The sequence below is a fragment of the Neofelis nebulosa genome, chromosome 7, assembly GCF_028018385.1.
Source record: "Neofelis nebulosa isolate mNeoNeb1 chromosome 7, mNeoNeb1.pri, whole genome shotgun sequence".
Taxonomy (NCBI): domain Eukaryota; kingdom Metazoa; phylum Chordata; class Mammalia; order Carnivora; family Felidae; genus Neofelis; species Neofelis nebulosa.
The window spans coordinates 40,104,901-40,127,706 of record NC_080788.1 but is presented as its reverse complement, the minus strand read 5'-3'; the positions used below and the strand labels follow the sequence as shown (position 1 = coordinate 40,127,706).

Here is a 22,806-nt window from a genome sequence, read left to right as displayed (position 1 = left end):
ATGGAGAAGAACCTATTGCACATATACATATTTAAGTTGTAAAAGGTGTACTAGCTTTTGGGCTTTACTAACAGACTAACTTGTAGTTATTTTAAATATGTCCTGTGAATGCAGTGTGTTCAGTGCACCAATTTCCTTTTCCCTGAATAGCATAAGTATGATTCAACTGAAAATAAGGGATATGAGCGAACAACTGAATTATAAAAAAACTATGAAAAGATAGCTCCAGTAGCTACAACTTAAATATTATTCCAATAAAAAGAGAGGAAAACTTATAAAACCCTTATATTCTAAAAGTATAAAGGTGATAAAATCATTTATAACTTAAAAGTTGTTTAATTTTTTTTGAAGTACTAGTATACTAATAGTATTACACAAGACTAGAAACAGAATTTGAATACTATACCAAGGTATAGTATTCCAATTGGAATACCAATTATACCTTGGATATATACCTTGGATATACCTTGGATATTGGAATACCAATACTATACCTTGGTATAGTATTCCAATTCAATTTGTGATTTCACCTGTACTCATCTGGAAAATGGTAAATAAATTTTTGTTTTGTTTTTTTAATGGTTATTTATTTTTGAGATAGAGAGTGCTAGCGGGGGAGGGACAGAAAGGAAGGGGGACAGAGGATCCTAAGTGGGCTCTGCACTGACATCAGTGAGCCCACTGCAGGGCTTGAACTCACAAAAATGTGAGATCATGACCTGAGCCAAAGTCAGACACTCAAATGACTGAGCCACCCAGGCGCCCCTAAATTTTTCTGTTTCTAACCTCCATTTCCCTTCTGCTAAATTTCTACATAAGATTATAATGTTTCTTAAATATTTAAAGATCTGAGCTTAAAGGTATAATTTGTTTACAGTACAAGCTCTCTAATACCCTAAATCTATTCCATTGGAGAACAGAATGGGTTGATTCAAAGATGGTATAACCCCAAAACAAAAACAATACAGCTCAAAAGAATTCTAATTCGCATTCATAAAATATACAATTACATACATATACTACTAAGTTGTAAATTACTGAGTAGAGAATCACTAAAATGTACTTACTGAGAAATGGTGTTGGTGTCTAGGTCAACACAACTGACATCTGGTGGAGGGTCATAGAGATCAAAGTATCTTGAATCAATTCCTACTATGAATGGACATGGTGCACTCAAGACATCTGCTAAAGCCAGTGGGCAGAGAGGAACATATGGGCATGGCCAGTGGAAAGGGAAAATCATCTTGGATAAACAAAAGACAGGAGAATATTTAGCTGTTTGGCATTGCAGCATAATTTATCAGCACACACAAAAAACTGTATTTAAGTATTCATACCTAAAGCCTAACACTTGATAACCAGTGAAATAATTACAACTAATATGAAGCGTCAGAAAATTAAAATTGTTTTCACAACATAAAAAATCATTACTCTCTGAATTTTAGTTAGGCTTTTAAAAAGTAACTTTAAATTAGATGAATCAATTATGCTTAAAATGAAATTGACTGCCAATGACAAAACCTGTAATACTCACAGACACTAATGCTTCTGTCACACTAGTAAGCACGGAAGGGCGTAGGGAATGGATGAGAATCTTATGTTCTGTTACTGCAAACACAAGTAGTGTCACAGCATTTTCAGGGCCTAAATTTTGAAGTAGTGTTGAAAACTTGCCACCACTGTCAATCCAAACAAAAATATATAATTAAAAGTGTATATATTCAAATATCTCATTATCCAAAATAATGAAACAAGGTCATGATTGGGTTAGGATTATATTATATATTCAACTTTAGACGCGACTGCTGTCCTTATGTGTGGAAAACATTAGAAATATACTATGAAAACAATGAAGTTTTCTGAGGTTTCAAAATCATCAGATTTTTCTACAGTGTATTCAATATGGAAAAATGAAAAGTCATTCTTTTTTTCAGAAAAAGATCTGCTGGGTAGATAATGTCCGAATAAAGGACTCAATCTATAGAGGGATGCTTTAGTTGAAAGCAAATTTTTTAATGAAATTTTTGTTAAATGGCTCACCTTTCATTGTTAATTGTCAGAAAAAATATGACTTACAGGCCCACCTCCCTTAAGGCAAGCACATACATTAAGATTTGGATTTACAAATAGATTATCTTTACTATTGTAATGAAAAGAGTAATATGAAATTGAGAGGTACGAAGTGATGGTATATACATACAAAGCAAATTTATAACCCAAACTGAGACATTCTGTGTGGTAACAAAATACTGGACTAAGTAATTCAGTAAGCCAATCAGTATGTTGTCTATATAATTGGCTAAATAATTGGCTTCACCAAATTAACTTTTTTATTTTTATTTTTTTATTAAAAAACTTTTAAAATGTTTATTTATTTTTGAGAGAGAAAGAGACAGAGTCAGAGTAAGGGAGGGCAGAGAGAAAGAGAGAGAGAGGGATTACTGTCAGCACAGAGCCCAATGCGGGGCTCGAACTCACAAATCTAAGATCATGACCTGAGCTGAAGTCAACGCTTAACCGACTGAGCCACCCAGGCGCCACTTAACTTTTTTTTAAATAAAGCAAAACTAGTAACAATTCTCTTGGAGAAAGGAAAACACATCCACAAAAAACTTGTGCACATTGGTAGCAGCATTATTCATTGTAGGCAAAAGTAGAAACAACCCAAATGTCCCTCAACTAATGAATGAATAAATAAAAAGTGATCTATCCATACAATGGAATATTTGTTGGAAACAGAAAGGAACAAAATATGATAACATGGATGAACTTCAGAAACATTATAATAAGTGAAAGAAGCCACACACAAAAGGCTACATATTATATAATTCCATTTATATGAAATCTCCAGAATAGGCAAATCCGTAGAGACAGAAAGTTAATCAGTGGTTGCCTTAGGCTGGAGAGGTGTGTGTGTGTGTGTGTGTGTGTGTGTGTGTGTGTGTGTGTGTTTGCGTGAGTAGAAATGGCAGAAATTCTTTTTAGAGTGATGTAAATGTTGTTTATAGTGATCTCCATATATCTCTATTCACAGAGTGAATATAACCATTGAATTGTATGATTTAACTGGGTGAATTGTACAGTATGTGAATTATATCAATAAAGCTGTTACCAAAAAAAAAAAAAAAAGGCCTCTTGGGTAATTTAGGATCTTTTTATACATAGTCACAGTCAGTATTTCTAGTTTATTTTTCACTCAAACAAAGGTTAAGAAAACACTGGTTGCTCTGGACTGAGACCTAGTGATGAAATAATCTGCAATTCTTACAAAATTAATGTCAAAGATGGCAGCTGGTCTCCCTCAGGTATGTGCTACAAAATAACTTAATTATATTTTAACGATTTCTCTGCTAGAAAATTACACTGCTGATTAAATTTCAAGAACTGATACTTTAGAAAAAATTTATTTCATAATTTCTTGGAACTTTTAAGGGATGAAATACATTATTTTATTCCATGGTTAGTATTTATGAGTACCATTTTATTAGGGGGTTAAATTTAAAATTAATTATGTTTGAATGTTCTTCAGAGGGTATTTAAAGTTAAAAACCATTGTTTTCATAATCTATATACACATATACTTATTTATGCAATAATAAGTACTTGATAATAAATGGATACACAAAATACCAAACTATTGTAAAGGTTTTTTTTTTTTCTTTAAGTAAAAGGAATTTAGATAACAAACAATTAAATGAGAAGTCTTTCCAACAACATTTGCAATTTTTCCTAGGAAAGAGAAAATATTTGAATGTCACTTCAGCTCACACTAGATTTAGAGAAACATAAATAGAAAGGAAATTCTACTTGCCTTAGTGGAAGAGGTGAAGAAACAGGTTGACTGAGAATCAGATTATCATGTGGTGATAACTGGAAGAAGATTTACAATAAAGTGTTTGAAATATAAAGATGAGCTTTAAAACACCACTTTCTGGTAAAAAAAATTTTTTGGTTAATGCTGACATCCATCAAGTTTCAAAATAACCATTAACCTGTATAGGAACTGTTTATATCACTTAATAAGATCTTGAAAAGTACATCCTAACCACTGACCTAACTACTAACTTCCCCTACTCTGAATTCTCTTTTCTCCTGTTCCTCAATGTTCCCCTAATGTCGTTTTAACAAAATTTTATTGGGAGACTAAATTATTCATTTAGTACCACAGAGTCAGGGCTAGTAAACCTATGGTCTCCAGGGCAAATCCACAGGCCATCTATGTTTATGAATAAAGTTTTATTGGAACACTAGCCACGATCATTTGTTTAGGAATTATCTATAGCTGCTTTTGTGCAGTAAGAGCTGAGTAGTTTTGACAGAGACAGGATGGCCTATAAAGACTAAAATATGTACTGTTTGGTCCTCAAAAGGAAAACTTACCAACATATATATATGTGTGTGTGTATATCCTGGCACTAAATATCAAGAAGAGAGGGAGGATATGTGGATACACAGACTGATTATAAAGATTAAAAAAATGACTTTTTTTCTAGACATTTTATCTGTATCAATATAATAATGCAATTATTTTTACCTACATTTTCAAATTTATGCACATTTCCACAAATCTGTAAATACCTATTTGCCAAATACTTCTAATTTTCAATGACACCGCACTCCCATTAAGGGTTGTGATAAATACAGTAAGGCACATATAGTGATAACACATAAAAATATTTTCTTTATATAAATCACTTTGTAAATGGTGACTAAATAAGCAGATATCTTACAAATCAAGACCATAAATAAGAAATGTAAACAAAAGAGAAAAGATAGTCAATTGGGAAAAGAGATAGGGAAAAAATTATTCATTTTGAACTTCCCCATCACAAAGATATGAACACTTCTCCCTGCATAATATATGAAAGCACACCACTTTTTCTTCTATCTATTCTAAAAAAAAAAAAAGAAATAAATATGTATACACACACACACACACACACACACACACACACACACCCCTTTGGGAATAAATGCCAAAGACACAAACTTTCGATTACCTATAACAAATTTAGGGAAAGAAGTCCCTTTTGGTGTGTTCAAAATGTCTACTGTTGTCTACTTTAACTCTTCAACCTTTTACCTAAGGGGAAACATTAGATGTCTGTCTGGGAGATAATTAATAAAACAATAAGGGCCCAAATTCCAACATGAACTACCATCTGGTTCTCACTTGATCTTTCCCTCCATTTAAAATTGTTATTCTTATGGTACATTTTGACAGGGCTAATAATCATTTAATAGGGCACTTACATCAAGAAAATCTTACCTGAACTAAAATCCGCGGCCTCTGAGGAGATGGAAAAGGAACTTTATGCATAAAATGAGAAATATGCCTTAAAAACAAACAGACAAAAACCCAATTGATTCCAAAGTGAACACCATATACTATAAAGGTCAGCATGTCACCACAAGTCCAAGTTGAGTCAAATGCTCTGTGTACTTATAATTTCGAAATCCCTGGTGCTACAAAAACAAGTGAACAAACTCCAAAAATCATTTGTCCCATTAAAGTTGCTTCTACCTAACTCCAGTGGCTTTTCATATGAATAGTTCCTCAGGTTCAACAGTGTTTGTGTTATCAACGTCTCAAAAGCCAGTTTAACTTTTACCTCTTCCTCAGTAGGTAATATACAACATATTATGTGGACAGTGATCAAAGAACTTAATGATTGTTTTGTTGTTGTCACAGAATGCCATTTTTCCTTGAAATAACAATTGATAAAGGTATCCAATGTTAGGTATTCAGCAAATTTTTTCTATATAAAAATGAATAAGGTGAGCCTATTGCTTCAAGAAAAATAACTCATAAGGGCTCCTGGCTGGCTCAGACAGTGAAGCGTATGACTCTGAATCTTGGGGTTGTGAATTCAAGACTCACATTTGGTGCAGAGATTGCTTAAAAATGAAATCTTTAGGGAAGCCTAGGTGGCTCAGTCAGTTAAGCATGTGACTTCAGCTTAGGTCATGATCTCACGGTTTGTGAGCTTGAGCCCTGCATCGGGCTCTGTGCTGACAGCTCAGAGCGTGGAGCCTGCTTCAGATTCTGTGTCTCCCTCTCTCTCTGTCCCTCCCTTGCTTTCACTCTGTCTCTCTAAGAAATAAAATGAAAACATTAAAAAAATTTTTTTAAATGAAATCTTTAAAAAAAAGAAAAAGAACGCATAGTATTATATCCAGTAAATTCAATTCAATTCTAATTCAATAAATAAAATTTTAAGTGAAAATTCTAATGTTGCCACCATGTACTTGATAGCTTCTTGATACTGAAAAAAATTTTCTGATGAAAATAGGTGGTTCTATTAACAAATGAAATTTATCTATGTTAAACGCCATGAACTGGTATTTCCAAATGACCAACGTATGATGCTACAAAACCATGCATGTGTAAAAGTTCCACTTAGAGTGAGAAAAATCAATAGATTTTAATGTAACAGAAAAAGTCCATTACTAAAGCTTTAGATTACACACTGTGAATAACCTATAACAAACTTCACTTGTCAAATTTGGGGCAGTGTCAAAGCAGAAATTCCACACGATTTTCTGAAAAGGCTATTCGAAGGCTCTCCCTTTTCCTACCTACATACCTGTGTGAGGCCAGGTTTTTTTCATATACTTTTACCCAAACAACATATTGCAACAGATTGAATGCAGAAGCATCCATAAGAACCTAGCTGTGTTCAATTAAGCCAGACATTAGAGATTTGCAAAAATGTAAAAAATGACTCTTCTCACTAATTTTTTTAAGAGTTATTTAAAAAAAATACTTGTTAACATGTAATTATTTTAAAATATTAAATATTGGGGTGCCTGGGTGGCTCAGTCGGTTAAGCGTCCGACTTCGGCTCAGGTCACGATCTCGCGGTCTGTGAGTTCGAGCCCCGCGTCGGGCTCTGTGCTGACTGCTCAGAGCCTGGAGCCTGTTTCAGATTCTGTGTCTCCCTCTCTCTCTGACTCTCCCCCGTTCATGCTCTGTCTCTCTCTGTCTCAAAATTAAAAAATAAATAAATAAATAAAATAAAATATTAAATATTTTCTCCATTTTAATTTCTATGGTAGCAAATATTGGCAGATATAACACATAAAAAAAGTTCTTAAGGGGTCCTCATTTTTTAAGAGTATAAAAGGGTCCTGACACCAAAAAAAAATTTGCTAACTGCTAGAGCAAAATACTGAGATGAGAGTGAAAAAGAGTAATATTGTACACTGAATGTTCTTATGATAATCCTATCACTTCCCAACAATCACTGAACAACTTCTTTACAATATAAAAGAGGTGGGGCACATGGTTGGCTCAGTCAGTTAAGCGTCTGACTTCAGTTCAGGTCACGATCTCACGGTTTGTGAATTTGAGCCCTGCATAGGGCTCTCTGCTGTCAGGGCAGAGCCCGCTTCAGATCCTTAGTCTCCATCTCTCTGCCCCTCTCCTGCTCTTTCTCTCTCTCCCTCCCTCTCAAAAATAAACAAACATTTAAAAAAAAAAAGAATACAAAAGAGTTTAAGTGACAGATGGTATAGAATAAATAATCAAATAGGCATGAAGATATTTGGATCTCATTTGCAACAGATCTTATTGCATAAAACATTATTCACTTTTAGTGATTTTAAGGTAAATCACTGAATTTTTAAAAAGAATAAAGAATGCATTTATCTAATTTTTTCTTTAAATTCATGATGTCTAAAAGTAGTAGGGAATATTTTTAAAAGTTCATGATAAACCCAAATTATTTGGAAAATAAGAATTACAAAACCAGCAAAAAAACAAAACAAAAAAAACCAGTTAGGATCTCCAAACTTCACAAGAGCATCAAAAAATGAAATATTCATTTCATTCTGTTAGAGATATATTTAAAATAATGTGGCTGTAAAAGTATAATAGAGAAATATTACCTAATTGAAATAACCAAATTCTTTTTTCAAATAACTCTTGAGAAATCTAGTTTCCATATAAAATTTACTGAATTACCAGTTCAAATATACCACACATAATGGAATTATCTGCTAAATTTTGAACCAAGAAGGATTCTGACTTACTTCTCAATTGGAAGGACATGAGGTCCAGAGATAGAATAACGATACAGAAAAGTCAGAAACTTCCTGAATGCGTCAAAAAAAGGCCAGTGAGAAAGAAGACAGATGCATTTATTAGTGTGAATTGTTTTGGAACTATCAGATTTCCCATCTGCTGATGATGCTAAACCCAAGAGAAGTCTCTGTTTTTCTGTGAGATTTTCCTCAGAGTATGGTTCATAAAACTGAATAGCAGCACCATAGACCTGGAAAACAAGAAATATATTTAATAAATACACCTTATATCATTTATTCGACTCATATCATTAAATATTTAATGGAGGAGCCATTACGAGCTAGGCCATTAAAAGCCTTTTAGATGCCCATGAGCCAGGCAAGGTGCCAGGTAGCAGGAACACAGTGGTGAACAAACATCTCTCTTGGTTTCTCGGAGTATGTTTAAAAAAAATAATAATAATAATAAAACAGAAAACACTACACAGTGCTACTCTCACATCTCATTATTGAAAAAAAAGATGTTTCAATTAAATCGAGTTTGTTTTCTGAAGAGCGAAAGCAATTGAATCAATATTCTCTATAACAAAATGACTGAAAATAATTATTTAGTAGACAATGGGACAGAATTCTAGACAAGGAAATATATATTCCAACTTCAGGCAATTCACTAAATTTCTCTGGACCTCAATTTCCCAATCTATAAAATGAGGATGTTAGACTAAATGATTTCCAAAGTCTTTTCCAACTATCATACTCTATGATTCTGAATAGCTTTGCATATATAATAATGTCTTTTGTATTACTCTCAAAGCATCTGGTTGACACAAAATGAAGCAATGAAAGATCATCATTTGACGATGAAAAAAAAAATCTTTTGCCATATTCACAAAAAAGCACTGGGGTGTATGGGACAGAATGAAATTTCTCTTTTCCTTTATCTCTGAATATAGTTATTTTAACCAAGTGGAAGAGGTATGTGTAATAGATTCAATTTAACCAGTTTTTTTTTTCCTACTGTTCCTTACATTATATAAAACTTAAGACCTGAAAATGTACAAGAGGGGCACTTGGGTGGCTCAGTCGGTTAAGCATACGACTCTTGGTTTTGGCTCAGGTCACGATCTCTCAGTTTTCTGAGTCTGAGCCCCACATCAGGCTCTGTGCTGGCAGCATGGAGCCTGCTTGGGATTCTCTCTCTCTCTCTCTCTCTCTCTCTCTCTCTCTCTCTCTCTGCCCCTTCCCTACCCATGCTGTCTCTGTCTCTCTCAAAATAAATAAACTTAAAAAAAAAAAGAAAATGTACAAGAAATTTGTCAACAGTTGTTAAAACACACAGTACCTTTTCAGCTGAGGCTCCAGTTAACACAAATGTAGAAAAAACAGGGAGAGGGTATTTGCTATTTGGTGGCCAACATTCAATAGTTGCACCCATTGGTAAACAAAATAGGGGAACAGATTCTGGGAGTGAGAAAGACTCATAATCTTCTTGAGGATATCTACAAATTAGACCTATAAAAACAATAATAAATATTAGGTCATCATCTCTTGAATTCAGGTACTCAAAATCTGAATGATGCTAAAATGTTTTATAACTACTTAACATTATATTACATACATGTTCATCAAATAGCTCTGAATGTTTCAGTAGAATACATCCAGATTTTTATCTTCAAACATTATAACTATTCATAATAACTAATTAATATTTATCAAGCTTCATCCATGAAGGCTAAGTAAGACAAACAAGAAAAGATTATCCTAAAGAAACATACACAGGTACAAACAGAATCCTAAAACTTTAGTTTGTGGTCATACTACCTTGAAGCAAATGAAAAACTCGTTTTTTGACATTTTCAACACGGTTATCCATCTTCTTTTAAAATCAATCTTCCATTGAGTATCCAATAAATTTAAGGATGAGACAAAACAGAAAAAAAAAAAAACAAAACCCATGGGTTGTGGTGACAGTCCTGACACTAATACATTATAAGATTTCTTTATCCTTAAATTTTACTAGCCTTCATAATACATGTATATATTAAGTATTCCATGAAAAATTATACTTACCAGCTTTGTAAGATATAGTGTTAGTCTTTGCCACTGACTTTTTATAACATAAGTACACTGCTGATCCCCACTGAATCAAAAAAAAAAAAAAAAAAGGAAATATCATTTAACTTTAAAAGGTAGTAACTTAATAAAATGGACTCTTTGATATCTCCAGTACATATTGTCTAAGATGTAGTAACAGATTTCTGTTAGCTATTTTCAGTTGGTTATTTTGTCATGATTTTATCAGAGTTTTTGCCCACTTTTCTTTCAGAAGTAATATTTCATGTTTTCTTCCCCACTGTAACAGCAATAACATAAGGAAAATTTGTTTAAAATAATTAAGTCATGACAATTTAGATTTTATTCCAACTCCAAACTTTGGGCAGAAATGATTAAGAAATATCTAGGGGCGCCTGGGTGGCTTAGTTGGTTTAGTGTCTGACTTTGGCTCAGGTCATGATCTCACAGTCTGTGAGTTCGAGCCCCGTGTCAGGCTCTGTAGTGACAACTCAGCACAGATTCTATGTCTCCCTCTCTCTCTGACCCTCCTCCGTTCATGCTCTGTTTCTGTCTCAAAAATAAATAAACATTAAAAAAAAAAAAAAAAGAAAAGAAATATCTACCCATGGGTATACCTTCCTTTAGATTCCACAGCCTCTTTCTATAGTTCTTTATACCAAAACTTAAGAGTTATAATTTCCTATATCTGTTTCCGTGTTTTCCATTCTCTCCTGAATTCATTCCCAATCAGGTTTTAATTGCACCATTCCTTAAAAGAACAATTTAACAACTTTAATGATGCCAAATTTAACAGTTGGTTCCTAGACTACATCTTCTCCAACCTCTCAGCACAGATCTGGACAGCACTAATGACTCCCAAAACATGTTCTCGCCTTTTGAGGCATCACATTCTCCTGGTGCCTTCCCACCAAACCTCTGGCTACTCCTCAGTCTCCTCCTCCCCTTTTCCCTGATCATTAAATGTGATCTCTTCTTTCCTTTTCTTTCTGTGAATGATCTCATACATTTAGTCCCATCGTTTTGTAGAACAGCTACTCCCAAAGGAGTCTCAAATTTCTAGTCCCAGCTGCAACAGAGATGGGGAAGACTGTGGATAAAGCAGACTTGGGGGTTGGGGGTGAAGAAAAGGAGTTCAGTTTTAGACATAAGTTTGAAACATCTATTAGACATCCAAGTGAAGAATCAAATGGAGCTAAAGTGAGGTCTGAAATGAAGATGTGACTTGGGAGATTTGCTACTTGACATTAGATGATGACAGATACACGCACACAGACACTCCCTTACCTCCTCTGGGCTCAACTCCAAACAACACTTCATCAGAGAGCCCTTCCTTCATCACCTTATATGCAATAACAATCTTCCCTCTACCCTGTCCCGTCTTCCCTATCATCCCATCTTGCTTTCTTCTTCCTCCACAGCACTTACTACTACTTGGCATATTGTATATTGTCTTACTTATCAGTGCAAAGCCCAAAACGGGGCTCAATCCTATGACCCTGGGATTATGATCTGACTCAAAATCAAGAGTTGAGCCGAATGAGGTTTAAACCTACTGAGCCACCCAGGGACCCCAGGATTTTATTTTTAAGTAATCTCTACACCCAACTTGGGGTTCAAACTCACCACCCTTAGATCAAGAGTCACATGCTCTACTGACTGAGCCGGCCAGGCACTCTATAAGTTAAACATTAAAAGCATTTCCAGAACAATGGTTCCTCTTTCTTTTTGCTGAACCTTGTGTGTGAAAAACTTCAGAAAACCCTCTTTTAGTTTTGGTATCTGTGGTTCTTTTCCTCCAGAGTCCCATAACTTTTACTGTTATCTCCAAGTCCTTGTTTTTTATTTTTGAATATTCCTTTTGTTTTCTGCCATATTCAAGTGGTCATATAGTTCCCTTCTTATCATCACAAAGGTCATCATTGAGGGTTTTTTGTTATCTTGAAAAACTGGTTTATTGGGAATTGGAGTTGGGACTTATCAATAGAAAGTCTTATTTATACATTTGTACACATCTCAGAAACTAAAAGCCTAGTTCGCCTACATTCATAATATCCACTTGACTTTTATACATCCATTCTTTTGATGCAAAAATACTAAACCATTTATAAAAACAAAATGCCAACACGGTAATGAGGATAATTTAATGTCATGAGCACAATTTAACATACTGGTCTGCTGGAGACACATGAAAAATATTTAGGAAAGCAAGAAAAATTTTTAGATGAAGAGTCAACATATTGCATCATTGTTCATAATAGATCCTCCCCACAAAAGGGAAACAATCCAAGTGTCTATCAGTAGGTGAATGATTAAAATAAACTGTGGTTCATTTATTAATGAAATGCTTTCCACTGGTTCAGATGAAGAAATAAAATCTGTATCAACTTTACTAATTTTCAAAAACATATTAATGAGTTAAAAAAAGCAAATCACAGAAGAATATATTTAGTATATCACCGTTTATGTGAAATGTAAAGGTACACAAAGTAATAATATATATTTATAGACATATAGTAGAAAGTTTTAAAATACATGTGAATGAAATGCACTAGCTTCAGGCTAGTTGTTAACTCTGGAGGACAGAAAAGGATGGAAGATGAGGCTTTGGCTAAACCTGTAAATTTTTTTTTTTTTTTTAACAAATTAAAACATTTGAAGCAAATATGTTAAATTGTTTACATTTGTTAAATATAGGGGATGAGCACAGGGTGTTATAGTAGTCTCTTTTTAAAATTCCTTTTTAATGGCTATTTATTTTTGAAAGAGAGATAGAGCACGTCAGGTGGTGGGGGGTGCGGTGGGCAGAGAATCCCAAGCAGGCTCTGTGCTAACAGCAGCAAGCCCGACGCAGGGCTCGAACTCATAAACTGTAAGATCATGACCTGGGCTGAAGTCAGACACTAAACTGACTGAGGCACCCAGGCACCCTATTATAGTAGTCTCTTAATAACTAGAAACATATCGTAAAGTTGGGGCACCTGGGTGGCTCAGTTGGTTGGGTGACTGACTCTTGATTTCAGATCAGGTCATGATCTCACAGTTCGTGAGAATGAGCATGGCATCAGGCTCTGTGCTGACAGCATGGAACCTGCTTAGCCTCCCTCTGCCCCTCCCCTCTGCTTGTACCTGCTCTCTCTCTATAAAAAATAAAGATAGTAATAATAAAATAAAAGTTTAACTTATAAATTCAGTACCCATTTGTGGTACACACTTTCAGATGTCTTTTTTTTTTTTTTAGGAAATAGGTACATGATTTAATTACTTGCTTAGTTACTAACTCTACTTTTCTAAACAATCCTGATAAATCTTTTTTTTTTTTAATGGACATTCTTTTTTTTTTTAATGTTTATTTATTTTTGAGAGAGAGAGAGTGAGCAGGGGAGGAGCAGAGAGAGAGGAGGACACAGGATTTGAAACAGGCTCTATGCTGACAGCCTGATATGGGGCTTGAACTCACGAACTATGAGATCATGATCTGAGCTGAAGTTGGACGCTCAACTGACTGAACCATCCAGGCTCCCCTCAAATATGAACATTCTTAAAGGGTTGTAAAACAAAAGCCATTTGGATAGAATATTTAAAAAAATACTCTCGATGAGTCAAAAAGTGAGGAGATGGTCACAAATTTGCCAGAAATTAGCTGTGTGAATCAAAGCATCCAGACTAGCAGTTTTATTTTTAAATTTTTTTTTTCCAACGTTTTTTATTTATTTTTGGGACAGAGAGAGACAGACAGAGCATGAACGGGGGAGGGGCAGAGAGAGGGAGACACAGAATCGGAAACAGGCTCCAGGCTCCGAGCCATCAGCCCAGAGCCCGACGCGGGGCTCGAACTCACGGACCGCGAGATCGTGACCTGGCTGAAGTCGGACGCTTAACCGACTGTGCCACCCAGGCGCCCCCAGACTAGCAGTTTTAAACCGCATGAGCAGTTTAAGATCTTTTCTGGCTCTAAAATATGCTTCCATTGTAAGGCAGTCAAAGTCTAAATCATTTAAGTCTTACAGTCCAAAACTTGAAAACAAATAGTTCTTGCAAAGTCTTTCCACAAGCTTAATGGGAGGGTGGGGAAGATTCTTTTTTGAGGCCAAAGCTATAAGCCTGGTACAAAATATCAGGTAGGAATTTGAGGAAAGATTCACCACACATCTCACGTCCATTACCTTGGTCTTTTGTTTTTTTTCCCTGGTTTAGAAACCTGATAGATGACTTTTGTTCAAGCTACCTAACCTTCAAAAAAGAGTTAGCTACGTAACTATTGCTGGGTATTATCAACACATCATTAATTTAATCCCTACCACTTCCTAATTCTTTACATATACATTAGACAGATATGAACATAAGTCTTCTATATTGGATGTTTATTTAAAAGTTTCTGAGTTAGAAGTCCCTGTACATCTGCTTCAAAGAACAAAATTTGCTTTTACTACCTTACAGTCAATGGAAACAAAGATTGGTAACAAAAATAAACACAACCCACTACTTAAAAAAAAGACATCAACTGCTAAGATCAGGCAAGTTTCCCTATACTCAGGACTGATACATGTATGGATAAGAAAATAAACATTTAAGGGATTTTATTCCGGTAATATTTCTTAAAAATTTTAGGAGGACCTTAAGTACTGGGCAAAAATAAAATTTAAAAAGCTCTTCTTTGGGGTGCCTGGGTGGTTCAGTCGATTAAGCGTCTGATTCTTGATTTCAGCTCAGGTCATGATCTTGGCTCAGGTCATGATCTCACGATTCATGAGATGGAGCCCTGTGTCAGGCTCTGTGCTGAGGGTGCAGAGCCTGCTTGCGATTTTCTTGCTCTCTCTGCCTGCCTCTCTCCCTCTCTCTCTCAAAATAAACATTTAAAAAATTAAATTAAATTTAAAAAGCTCTTCCTTGCTGAATGTCAATTGTATCTCAATTGAAAAAAGGAAACAAAAGCTTTTCCCCAGACATTAAGTACACATAAAAGGGACTGATGAAGCAGAGTTAACCAAATTTATAGCTAACATTTATATAGCACTCTCTGTGCACCAGACAGTATCCTAAGTTAGTTAAAAATATTAATTCATTTAATCTTCACAAAAATAAAGTACAACTTTATCCCTATATCGTGGACGAGGAAACTGAGGCACAAAGAATCAAGGAACCTGTCTAATCACATATCTGGATTTCAAATCCACTAGCTTAGGTGGAGTCCATTTCTGTTCACACTGTGTTACATTCCTCTTCCTTCTTTTAGTAGAGAATAAATGCTGACAACATTGGGACCAATGTTTCAGGATAAGAAAACATAGAAAATTCCTATCTCTGGGTTCAGTTTCAATGCAGTAAGTCTACCTTGAGCACCCTGATTAACTAATAAAACCTAGAAACGGTTCTGATGACATTATCAATTTACTTTGTGTCAAAACCCAACAAATCCACAAAATAAATGGGAAATTCACCAATGGGAAAATGGCAAGTTACCTGTGAGCCTGCATAATCTTGCTAAAATTCAAAACCAAATCTGAAATGATATTAAGCAGGACATTGTGTCATAAAAGCTTAAAAACCCTTCTTACGGGGTGCCTGGGTGGCTCAGTCAATTGAGCATCAGACTTTGGCTCAGGTCATGATCTCACATTTCATGGGTTCGAGCCCTGTGCTGACATGGAACCTGCCTGGCATTTTCTCTCTCTCCCTCTTTCTCTGCCCTTTCCCTGCTCATGCTTTCTCTCTCTCCCTCAAAATAAATAAATAAGCTTTAAAAATTAAAAAAAAAAACAAAACTCTTCTTGACATCACTATCAATACCACATAAGGCTTGTAAAACTGTTTGCTACCATGATCTTTTTTTCCCATCATAATCTCTCCAACTATCACATGTTATCACCAAATCAAAATAATACGGAAGGATGGCACAAAAGGATAGGGCATTTTGTGTGTGAATGGCTGTTGACAAAAAAAAAAAAAAATGGTCATCCAATTAGGGGTAACACTGCTGCAGACTATTCTTTTTCGATACAATTTGGATCATGTCAATATCTATTTTTTGAATTACCTATTTAAAAATTTTAAACAGATACTGATACTACTTAAAGTTGCAGGTTTTTCTTAAAGAAAATTTTCTTAAAGAATTGAAAGATACAGGGCGCCTGGGTGGCGCAGTCGGTTAAGCGTCCGACTTCAGCCAGGTCACGATCTCGCGGTCCGTGAGTTCGAGCCCCGCGTCAGGCTCTGGGCTGATGGCTCGGAGCCTGGAGCCTGTTTCCGATTCTGTGTCTCCCTCTCTCTCTGCCCCTCCCCCGTTCATGCTCTGTCTCTCTCTGTCCCAAAAATAAAAAAATAAAAAACGTTGAAAAAAAAAAAATTAAAAAAAAAAAAAAAAGAATTGAAAGATACAGATAATACACATTTAGTGCTTTCACACATCCCATGTGTACTGGGACACAGTTGTAAATTCATTTAATCATCACAATAACTTAGATGCTATTATCATCCTCATTTTACCATTGTGAAATCGATGCATAGAGAGACAAAGTTACTTGCCCAAAGTCACAAAGCCAGTGTCAGAATTAAGATTCACAGCCAGACACTCTGGCTCCAGTCTGTGCTCTGAACCACTCGGCTATATTGACCTTAACCACTACAACACCAATCTATTTTACTGTCTTACTGAGGGAGTTAAAAATATTTTTCAGGGTCTCAAAATCTGTACTATATCCAGTCACAGATCAATACACCCCAGTTCTTCCTCTTCTAGCTTTATCTAAACCTTCAGTGTTTCTCATGTTGCTAGCTTAACAGAAAAGAGAATAATAATTAAAAAAAATCAACTTCCAATAATAAAAACTTAATAAGTATGTATACAATCTTAAATATTGGAGGACCTGAGTGGCTCAGTAGGTTAAGTGTCTGACTCTTGATTTTGGCTCAGGTCATGATCTCACTGTTCATGCAATTGAGCCCCGCGTTGGGCTCTATGCTGACACTGAGGAGACTGCTTGGGATTCTCTCTTTTCTTTTCTCCCTCTCTCTCTCTATCCCTACCCGGCTCACAAGCACTCACTCTCTCTCACTCAAAATAAATAAACGTTTAAAAAATATCTTAAATCTCAGCAAAGTATTCATTTACATAGTTATAACAGGACAATGTACATATCTGTTTTGGGATAATTAAGAAATTAAGTTTGAAAATTTGTGATTAAAAATCCAATTATTTACAAAGTTATATTTAAAAAACCCAACTTTCATATTTTGTTGGTAGGATTATAATTGGTTAAGCCTTTCTGGATAAAAATCTTAAAAGTAAAGCTTTGATCTACAAATTTCAGGACATCTCATAAGGGAATAATTTAGCAATGCCGTATAGTGTTTAAGAGTTTGGTTCTAGAGTTCTATAGTTTGGGTCTGAATCTTGGTTCACCTGCTTACTGAAGGTATGAATAACCTTGGGCAAACAACCTTTTTAACTCTCAAATTTCCTTCTCTGTAAAATGTGGGTGGGAAACACTACCCAGGGGGTTGTGAATTAACTGAATTAATGGATATGAAATACTCAGAATAGTGAATAGCACATAAGAGCTCAATAAATGTAAATTATTCTATGGAAAATTTAGTTGTGATTATGTTCATAACAGCTTTGCTTATAATATAAATAAATTGAATCTAAATGTCTTACAATAGAAGATGGAATAAATACATTGTGGCAAAAGCCATTTAATGCAGTAATATTATGCCATTCAATGCAGTTATATATTAAAATATGCTCAACCTCCACAGTAACGAAAGGAATGCAAATTAAAATTAGAATGATTTCTTGCTTTATTAGTCAATAATTAAAAAGCTATTGATAACAACCATTTTTTTAAAGTAGGCTCCATGCCTAACATGGGGATTGAACTCATGACCCTGAGACCAAGAGTTACATGTTCTAACTGAGCCAGCCAAGCACCCCAAGGGAAAGGGAATTCTCTCTTTTTTTTTTTTTATGTTTGTTTATTTTTGTGAGAGAAAGAGACAGAGTGTGAGTGGGGGGAGGGGAGAGAGAGACACACACACAGAATCTGAAGCAGGCTCCAGGCTCTGAGCTGGCAGCACAGAGCCCAATGCGGGGCTCGAACCCATCAACCGTGAGATCATGACCTGAGCCAAAGTCAGATGCTTAACTGACTAAGCCACCCAGGTACCTCAGGAAAGGGAATTCTTAATGAAAGTGCCACAACCCTTTCAGAGCAATGTGTCAACACTTTTCAAAATGTACAGCATACCCAGGGACCCATCAATTCCACTTATAATTATTTATTCTTCCAGAGACACTCCAATAAATACACAAAGAAAAAGGTACAGGCTTGATCAAAGCAGCATCACTAATAATGGGAAGAACTGGAAATAACTTGTAATCATTACTTTTTATTCTTATTTTCTGGAATAGTATATAATTATTATAAGAATTAAATAGAGAGTTCTATTAACTCATGAAGGTGGATAGTGGAAAAAAGCTTCTATCAGAATATATAGAAAGTTCCAATTTTTGAAAAATAAAGGATGAATTCATTCACATTATGTATATTGCACACATATCTGAAAGGACAAAAGGCCTGAAAGGACACAAGCCAAATCAGTAATTGGTAATCCTGGAAAGGGATTACAAAAGATGAAAGTAAGAACAAGAACTTTCACTTCATAGGCCTACAATTTGCTCCCCCTCTCAATGTTTTGGGGGGTGGCACACATTTCTTTTTAAAATTTAAAACAGCAATAAAAGAACAAAGACAATTACAGATCATGCATAGCCTTAAGGCTACTGAAAGGACTTTGACTAAGAGTGAGATGGGAAGCCATTAAGGGTTGTAAGCAGAGGAGTGAATAGGATCCAATTTATGTTTTACAAGGATCGCTCTTGCTGCTACATGATGAATAGGCTGTAGGAAGAAGTAGAAGCCTTGATCAGTTAGACCAGGGATCTGGCACACAATGGCTTGCATTTGACCCAAGGCCTGTTTTTGTACACCTGAGCTAAGACTAGTTTTTAATTTTTAGGGGCTTAAAAAAAAGAATATGTGACAGAGACTGTATATGACCCACAAAACTTATTATTTAGCCCTTTAAATGAAAATTTGCCTGTCTCCTAAATTAGAATACTATTGCAACCACCCTGTTAAAAGGGGATTATGGCTTGGACCAGAGTTGTAGCAATGGAGAGGCTGAGTATTGGTCAAGTTCAAGATATGTTCTGAAATTGGAGTCAACAGAATTTACAGAAGAACTGGATGAAAAGTAGAAGAGAAAGGTTAAGGATTACTTCAAGGTTTTTAGCCTGAGTAACTAGAAGAGTACAATTTTCAATGCATCATATAGAGATTAGGGCAAAGGGAAGGAGTTAGCAAAGGCAGAAGTGGAATGATGGGTAAGGTAGGAGGAAAGAGCTACAGAGTACTCAGGAAGAGAATCCATCTTACCTTCCTGCCACTGTTTCAAGAAAGAAGTGATCAGCTATGTCAAAACCTACTGAAAAATTACAAATTAAAACCACTGAATTCAACAGCAAGAGCAATATTGGTGGAATGGTAGAGACAAAAGCCTAAGCTAGAGAGAGTCAAAGTGAGGAAGGGGACAGAATATAGTCACGTCTTTTGAGATGTTTTACTGTAAAGGAGAACAATGAAATGAGGCAATAGACAGAGGCAAACATACGAGTCAAGAAGTTTTGTAAAGATGGGAAATACTGCAGTAGGCTTTGCGTGCTGGAGTAAATAATGCAATAGAGAAAGACCAATGATTCCTAAAAAGTAGAAACATTGCTGAAGCCATGTCCTCAAATACGTAAGTATGTGGGATCTAGTGCACAACTGAAGGGGTTAACCTTGGCTAGTGTATTACTTTTCCAGTAAGGGGAAAAATATTCTTTAAATTGGAAGAAAAAAAAAAAGCAAATTGCTTTTTGCACAGTTCCTTTTCAAAGTACAACTATTTTCCCAAAAAGGAAAGATCCACTATCTTTAAAAACATATTTTTTAATTCAGTTATTATGCTCTGCTGTTTTTCAAAGATTTTAAATCATGTTCTTTTCATCAGTGGCTAATTTTACCAGTACAAAACAAGTCACTTACCATACTGTTATTGAGATTCTTGTCGACTTTGCAAAATGTGTGTGGTGGGCTTTCTCCTTTACTGGGTACGATAATACATATGTCTGTGACAGCCAACGTATTCTGAGTCATGTTTTCAGAGGCTCTTCGGTAAGTGATATAAATTTTTTGTGATGAGGTACTGCCACTAATATTTGCAGGGCGTCCATACGGAGTACTCTGAATAATTTCACACCCTTGTTTCAATCTTTCTTTCCAGTCGTATAAAACCCTAAAACAAAAATACATAAATAACTACACAAATGCAAAACATCTGCAAATAGGATAGGTAATATTTTCAGGTATCATCAACTGATCCTTAAACGTAGCAGATATTCCAAACTTACAGCAAGTCTGAATTGAACCATCCTGTGTAAAACTAAAGGGTAATGGTTTCCCTGCCCAAAATTAAAATAATGTAAGGAAAAGTCAGATTACCTCTTAGGTTTGTTGGCATAAACCACAGAAAGGCAAGGATTAAGTGCAGACGCACCTGCTGTGGCACTCCATTTAACAGATGTGTTTATTTTTGTCTCTAAAACCAAGCATCTTTTTTAGAAAAAGCAACTTGGTTTTAGCCAAAGTTATAGTTTTACAAAAGGCTCCTTGGCAGACAGTATAGAACCTGCTTATACACTTTTACTTCCAACGCTTCCCTCAGGTTTAAGAGACAGTTTTAGGTTTTCAAAAGAGAAAATAACCTCAAATCCACCTTTAATCGAAAGGATGGGTGAAAGACATAGGCTTTTTTTTCTTCTTCTTTTTCTTTATTGTGGTAAAATGGTAGGATTTTATTAAAGGGCAGGCCAGGCATCTGTTCCTCAAGTCTTCTAAAAAGTACTTGGGGATACAAGGAAAATGTCATACTGGAGTAACATCAGTCTATTCCCTCAGAGAATTCACTGATTTGTATTTGGCATGAGCCAATGAAAATTTAAAGCTCTACTACACTAAGTGTGTTTCTGCATTTGCTAAAAAAACTGTTGTAACAGGCAATATCCTCAACATCAGTCAGTATTTCCTTTTATAAAATCCCATAATTCAAATAAAATTAAGTGCCAAAAACTGGTCAAATTATTTCACTGTAATATAATTTTTAATTTCCCTTTATGTCATGACCATCTGCAAACTTAAAGAAATTTTTCTCTGAACATTCTATTTTGTTTTGTTTTTTTTAATTTTTTTTTTAATGTTTATTTTTGAGACAGAGAGAGACAGAGCATGAACGGGGGAGGGTCAGAGAGAGAGGGAGACACAGAATCCGAAGCAGGCTCCAGGCTCTGAGCTGTCAGCACAGAGCCCGACGCGGGGCTCGAACTCACGGACCGTGAGATCATGACCTAAACTGACCAAGCCACTCAGGCACCCCGACGAGTAACTAGTGCTAGGACAATTGGATATCCATAAGCAAAATATTGAGGCTGGATCCCTTCCTTGACCATATACAAAAATTAAGTCAAAACAGATCAAAGATCGAAATATAAAGGCTGAATGTATAAAACCCTTAGACAAAAACTTTGGTGTAAATCCTCATGACTTGGGATTAGTAAAAGCTTTCTTAGAGAGGATGCCAAAACACAAGCAACTGAAGAAAAAATAGACAAATCAGACTTGATTGAAATTAAAAACTTCTCAGCTTCAAAGGATACCATAAAGAAAGTGTGGAGACAACCCACAGAATGGGAGAAAATATTTGTAAATTATATATTTGGTAAGTGACTTGCATTTAGAATACATAAAGGACTCTCAAAGCTCAACAATAAAAAGATAAGCCAGTTAAAAAATGGGTAAAGGATTCTAAATAGACATTTCTCAAAAGATTTACAGATGGCCAGTAAATGCACGAAAAGATGCTCAACATTATTAGCCATCAAGTGAATGCAAATCAAGACCACAATGAGATACCATTAGGAAAGCCACAATCAAAACAATGATACAAAATGCTGGCTAGGATGTGGACAAACTGGAACCTTCATACACTGCCAGTGGGAATGCAAAGTCATGCAGCTTTTTGGGAAGACAGTCTGGCAGTTCCTCAAAAGATTAAACAGAGTTATTAAATGACCCAGCAATTGCACTCCTAAGTATATATATATAAGAGAAATGAATGAAAACATATGACTATATAAAAATTTATATATGACTATTTCCAGCAGCATTATTCATAATAACCAAAAAGTGGGAACAACCCACATGTCCATCAAACTGATGAATAAATTGTGAAAACAAACAATTTATGGTGCATCCATAAATGGAATATTAGTCAGCCATGTAAAGGAATGAAGTACTGACACATATTACAACACGAATAAACCTGGAAAACATAATGCTAAGTGAAAGAAGCCAGGCACAAAATGTATTATTTTTTTGCCTTAGAATATGATTCCATTTATATAAAATGTCCAGAGTAGGCAAATCCATAGATACAGAAAGCAGAGTAAGCATTGCCTTGAGCTGAGGGGGTCAGGCAGAATGGGACAGCAGCTAAAATGAGTACAGGCTTTCTTTTTGCCATAATAAAAATGTTCTGAAGTTTATTGTGGTGATGGTTGCACAACTTTATAAGTTATACTGAAAACTACTGGATTGTACATTTTATTTT

At 35.3% G+C, this 22,806-nt stretch overlaps 1 protein-coding gene across 10 annotated transcripts in view; it reads right to left on the bottom strand.

The window, feature by feature from the left end:
• The window catches only part of DENND4A (DENN domain containing 4A), a 144,769-nt gene that overhangs the window by 83,547 nt on the left and 38,416 nt on the right, over positions 1 to 22,806 (bottom strand). For all 10 annotated transcript variants that reach the window (XM_058737326.1, XM_058737325.1, XM_058737328.1 and 7 more), the window contains exons 4-11: positions 20,187 to 20,436; positions 10,096 to 10,165; positions 9,368 to 9,537; positions 8,035 to 8,276; positions 5,270 to 5,336; positions 3,812 to 3,870; positions 1,535 to 1,679; positions 1,068 to 1,243 (exon numbers count right to left, since the gene is read on the bottom strand). In XM_058737326.1, coding sequence (XP_058593309.1) covers positions 1,068 to 1,243; positions 1,535 to 1,679; positions 3,812 to 3,870; positions 5,270 to 5,336; positions 8,035 to 8,276; positions 9,368 to 9,537; positions 10,096 to 10,165; positions 20,187 to 20,436 — 1,179 coding nt within the window. The remainder of the gene's footprint in view (positions 1 to 1,067; positions 1,244 to 1,534; positions 1,680 to 3,811; positions 3,871 to 5,269; positions 5,337 to 8,034; positions 8,277 to 9,367; positions 9,538 to 10,095; positions 10,166 to 20,186; positions 20,437 to 22,806) is intronic.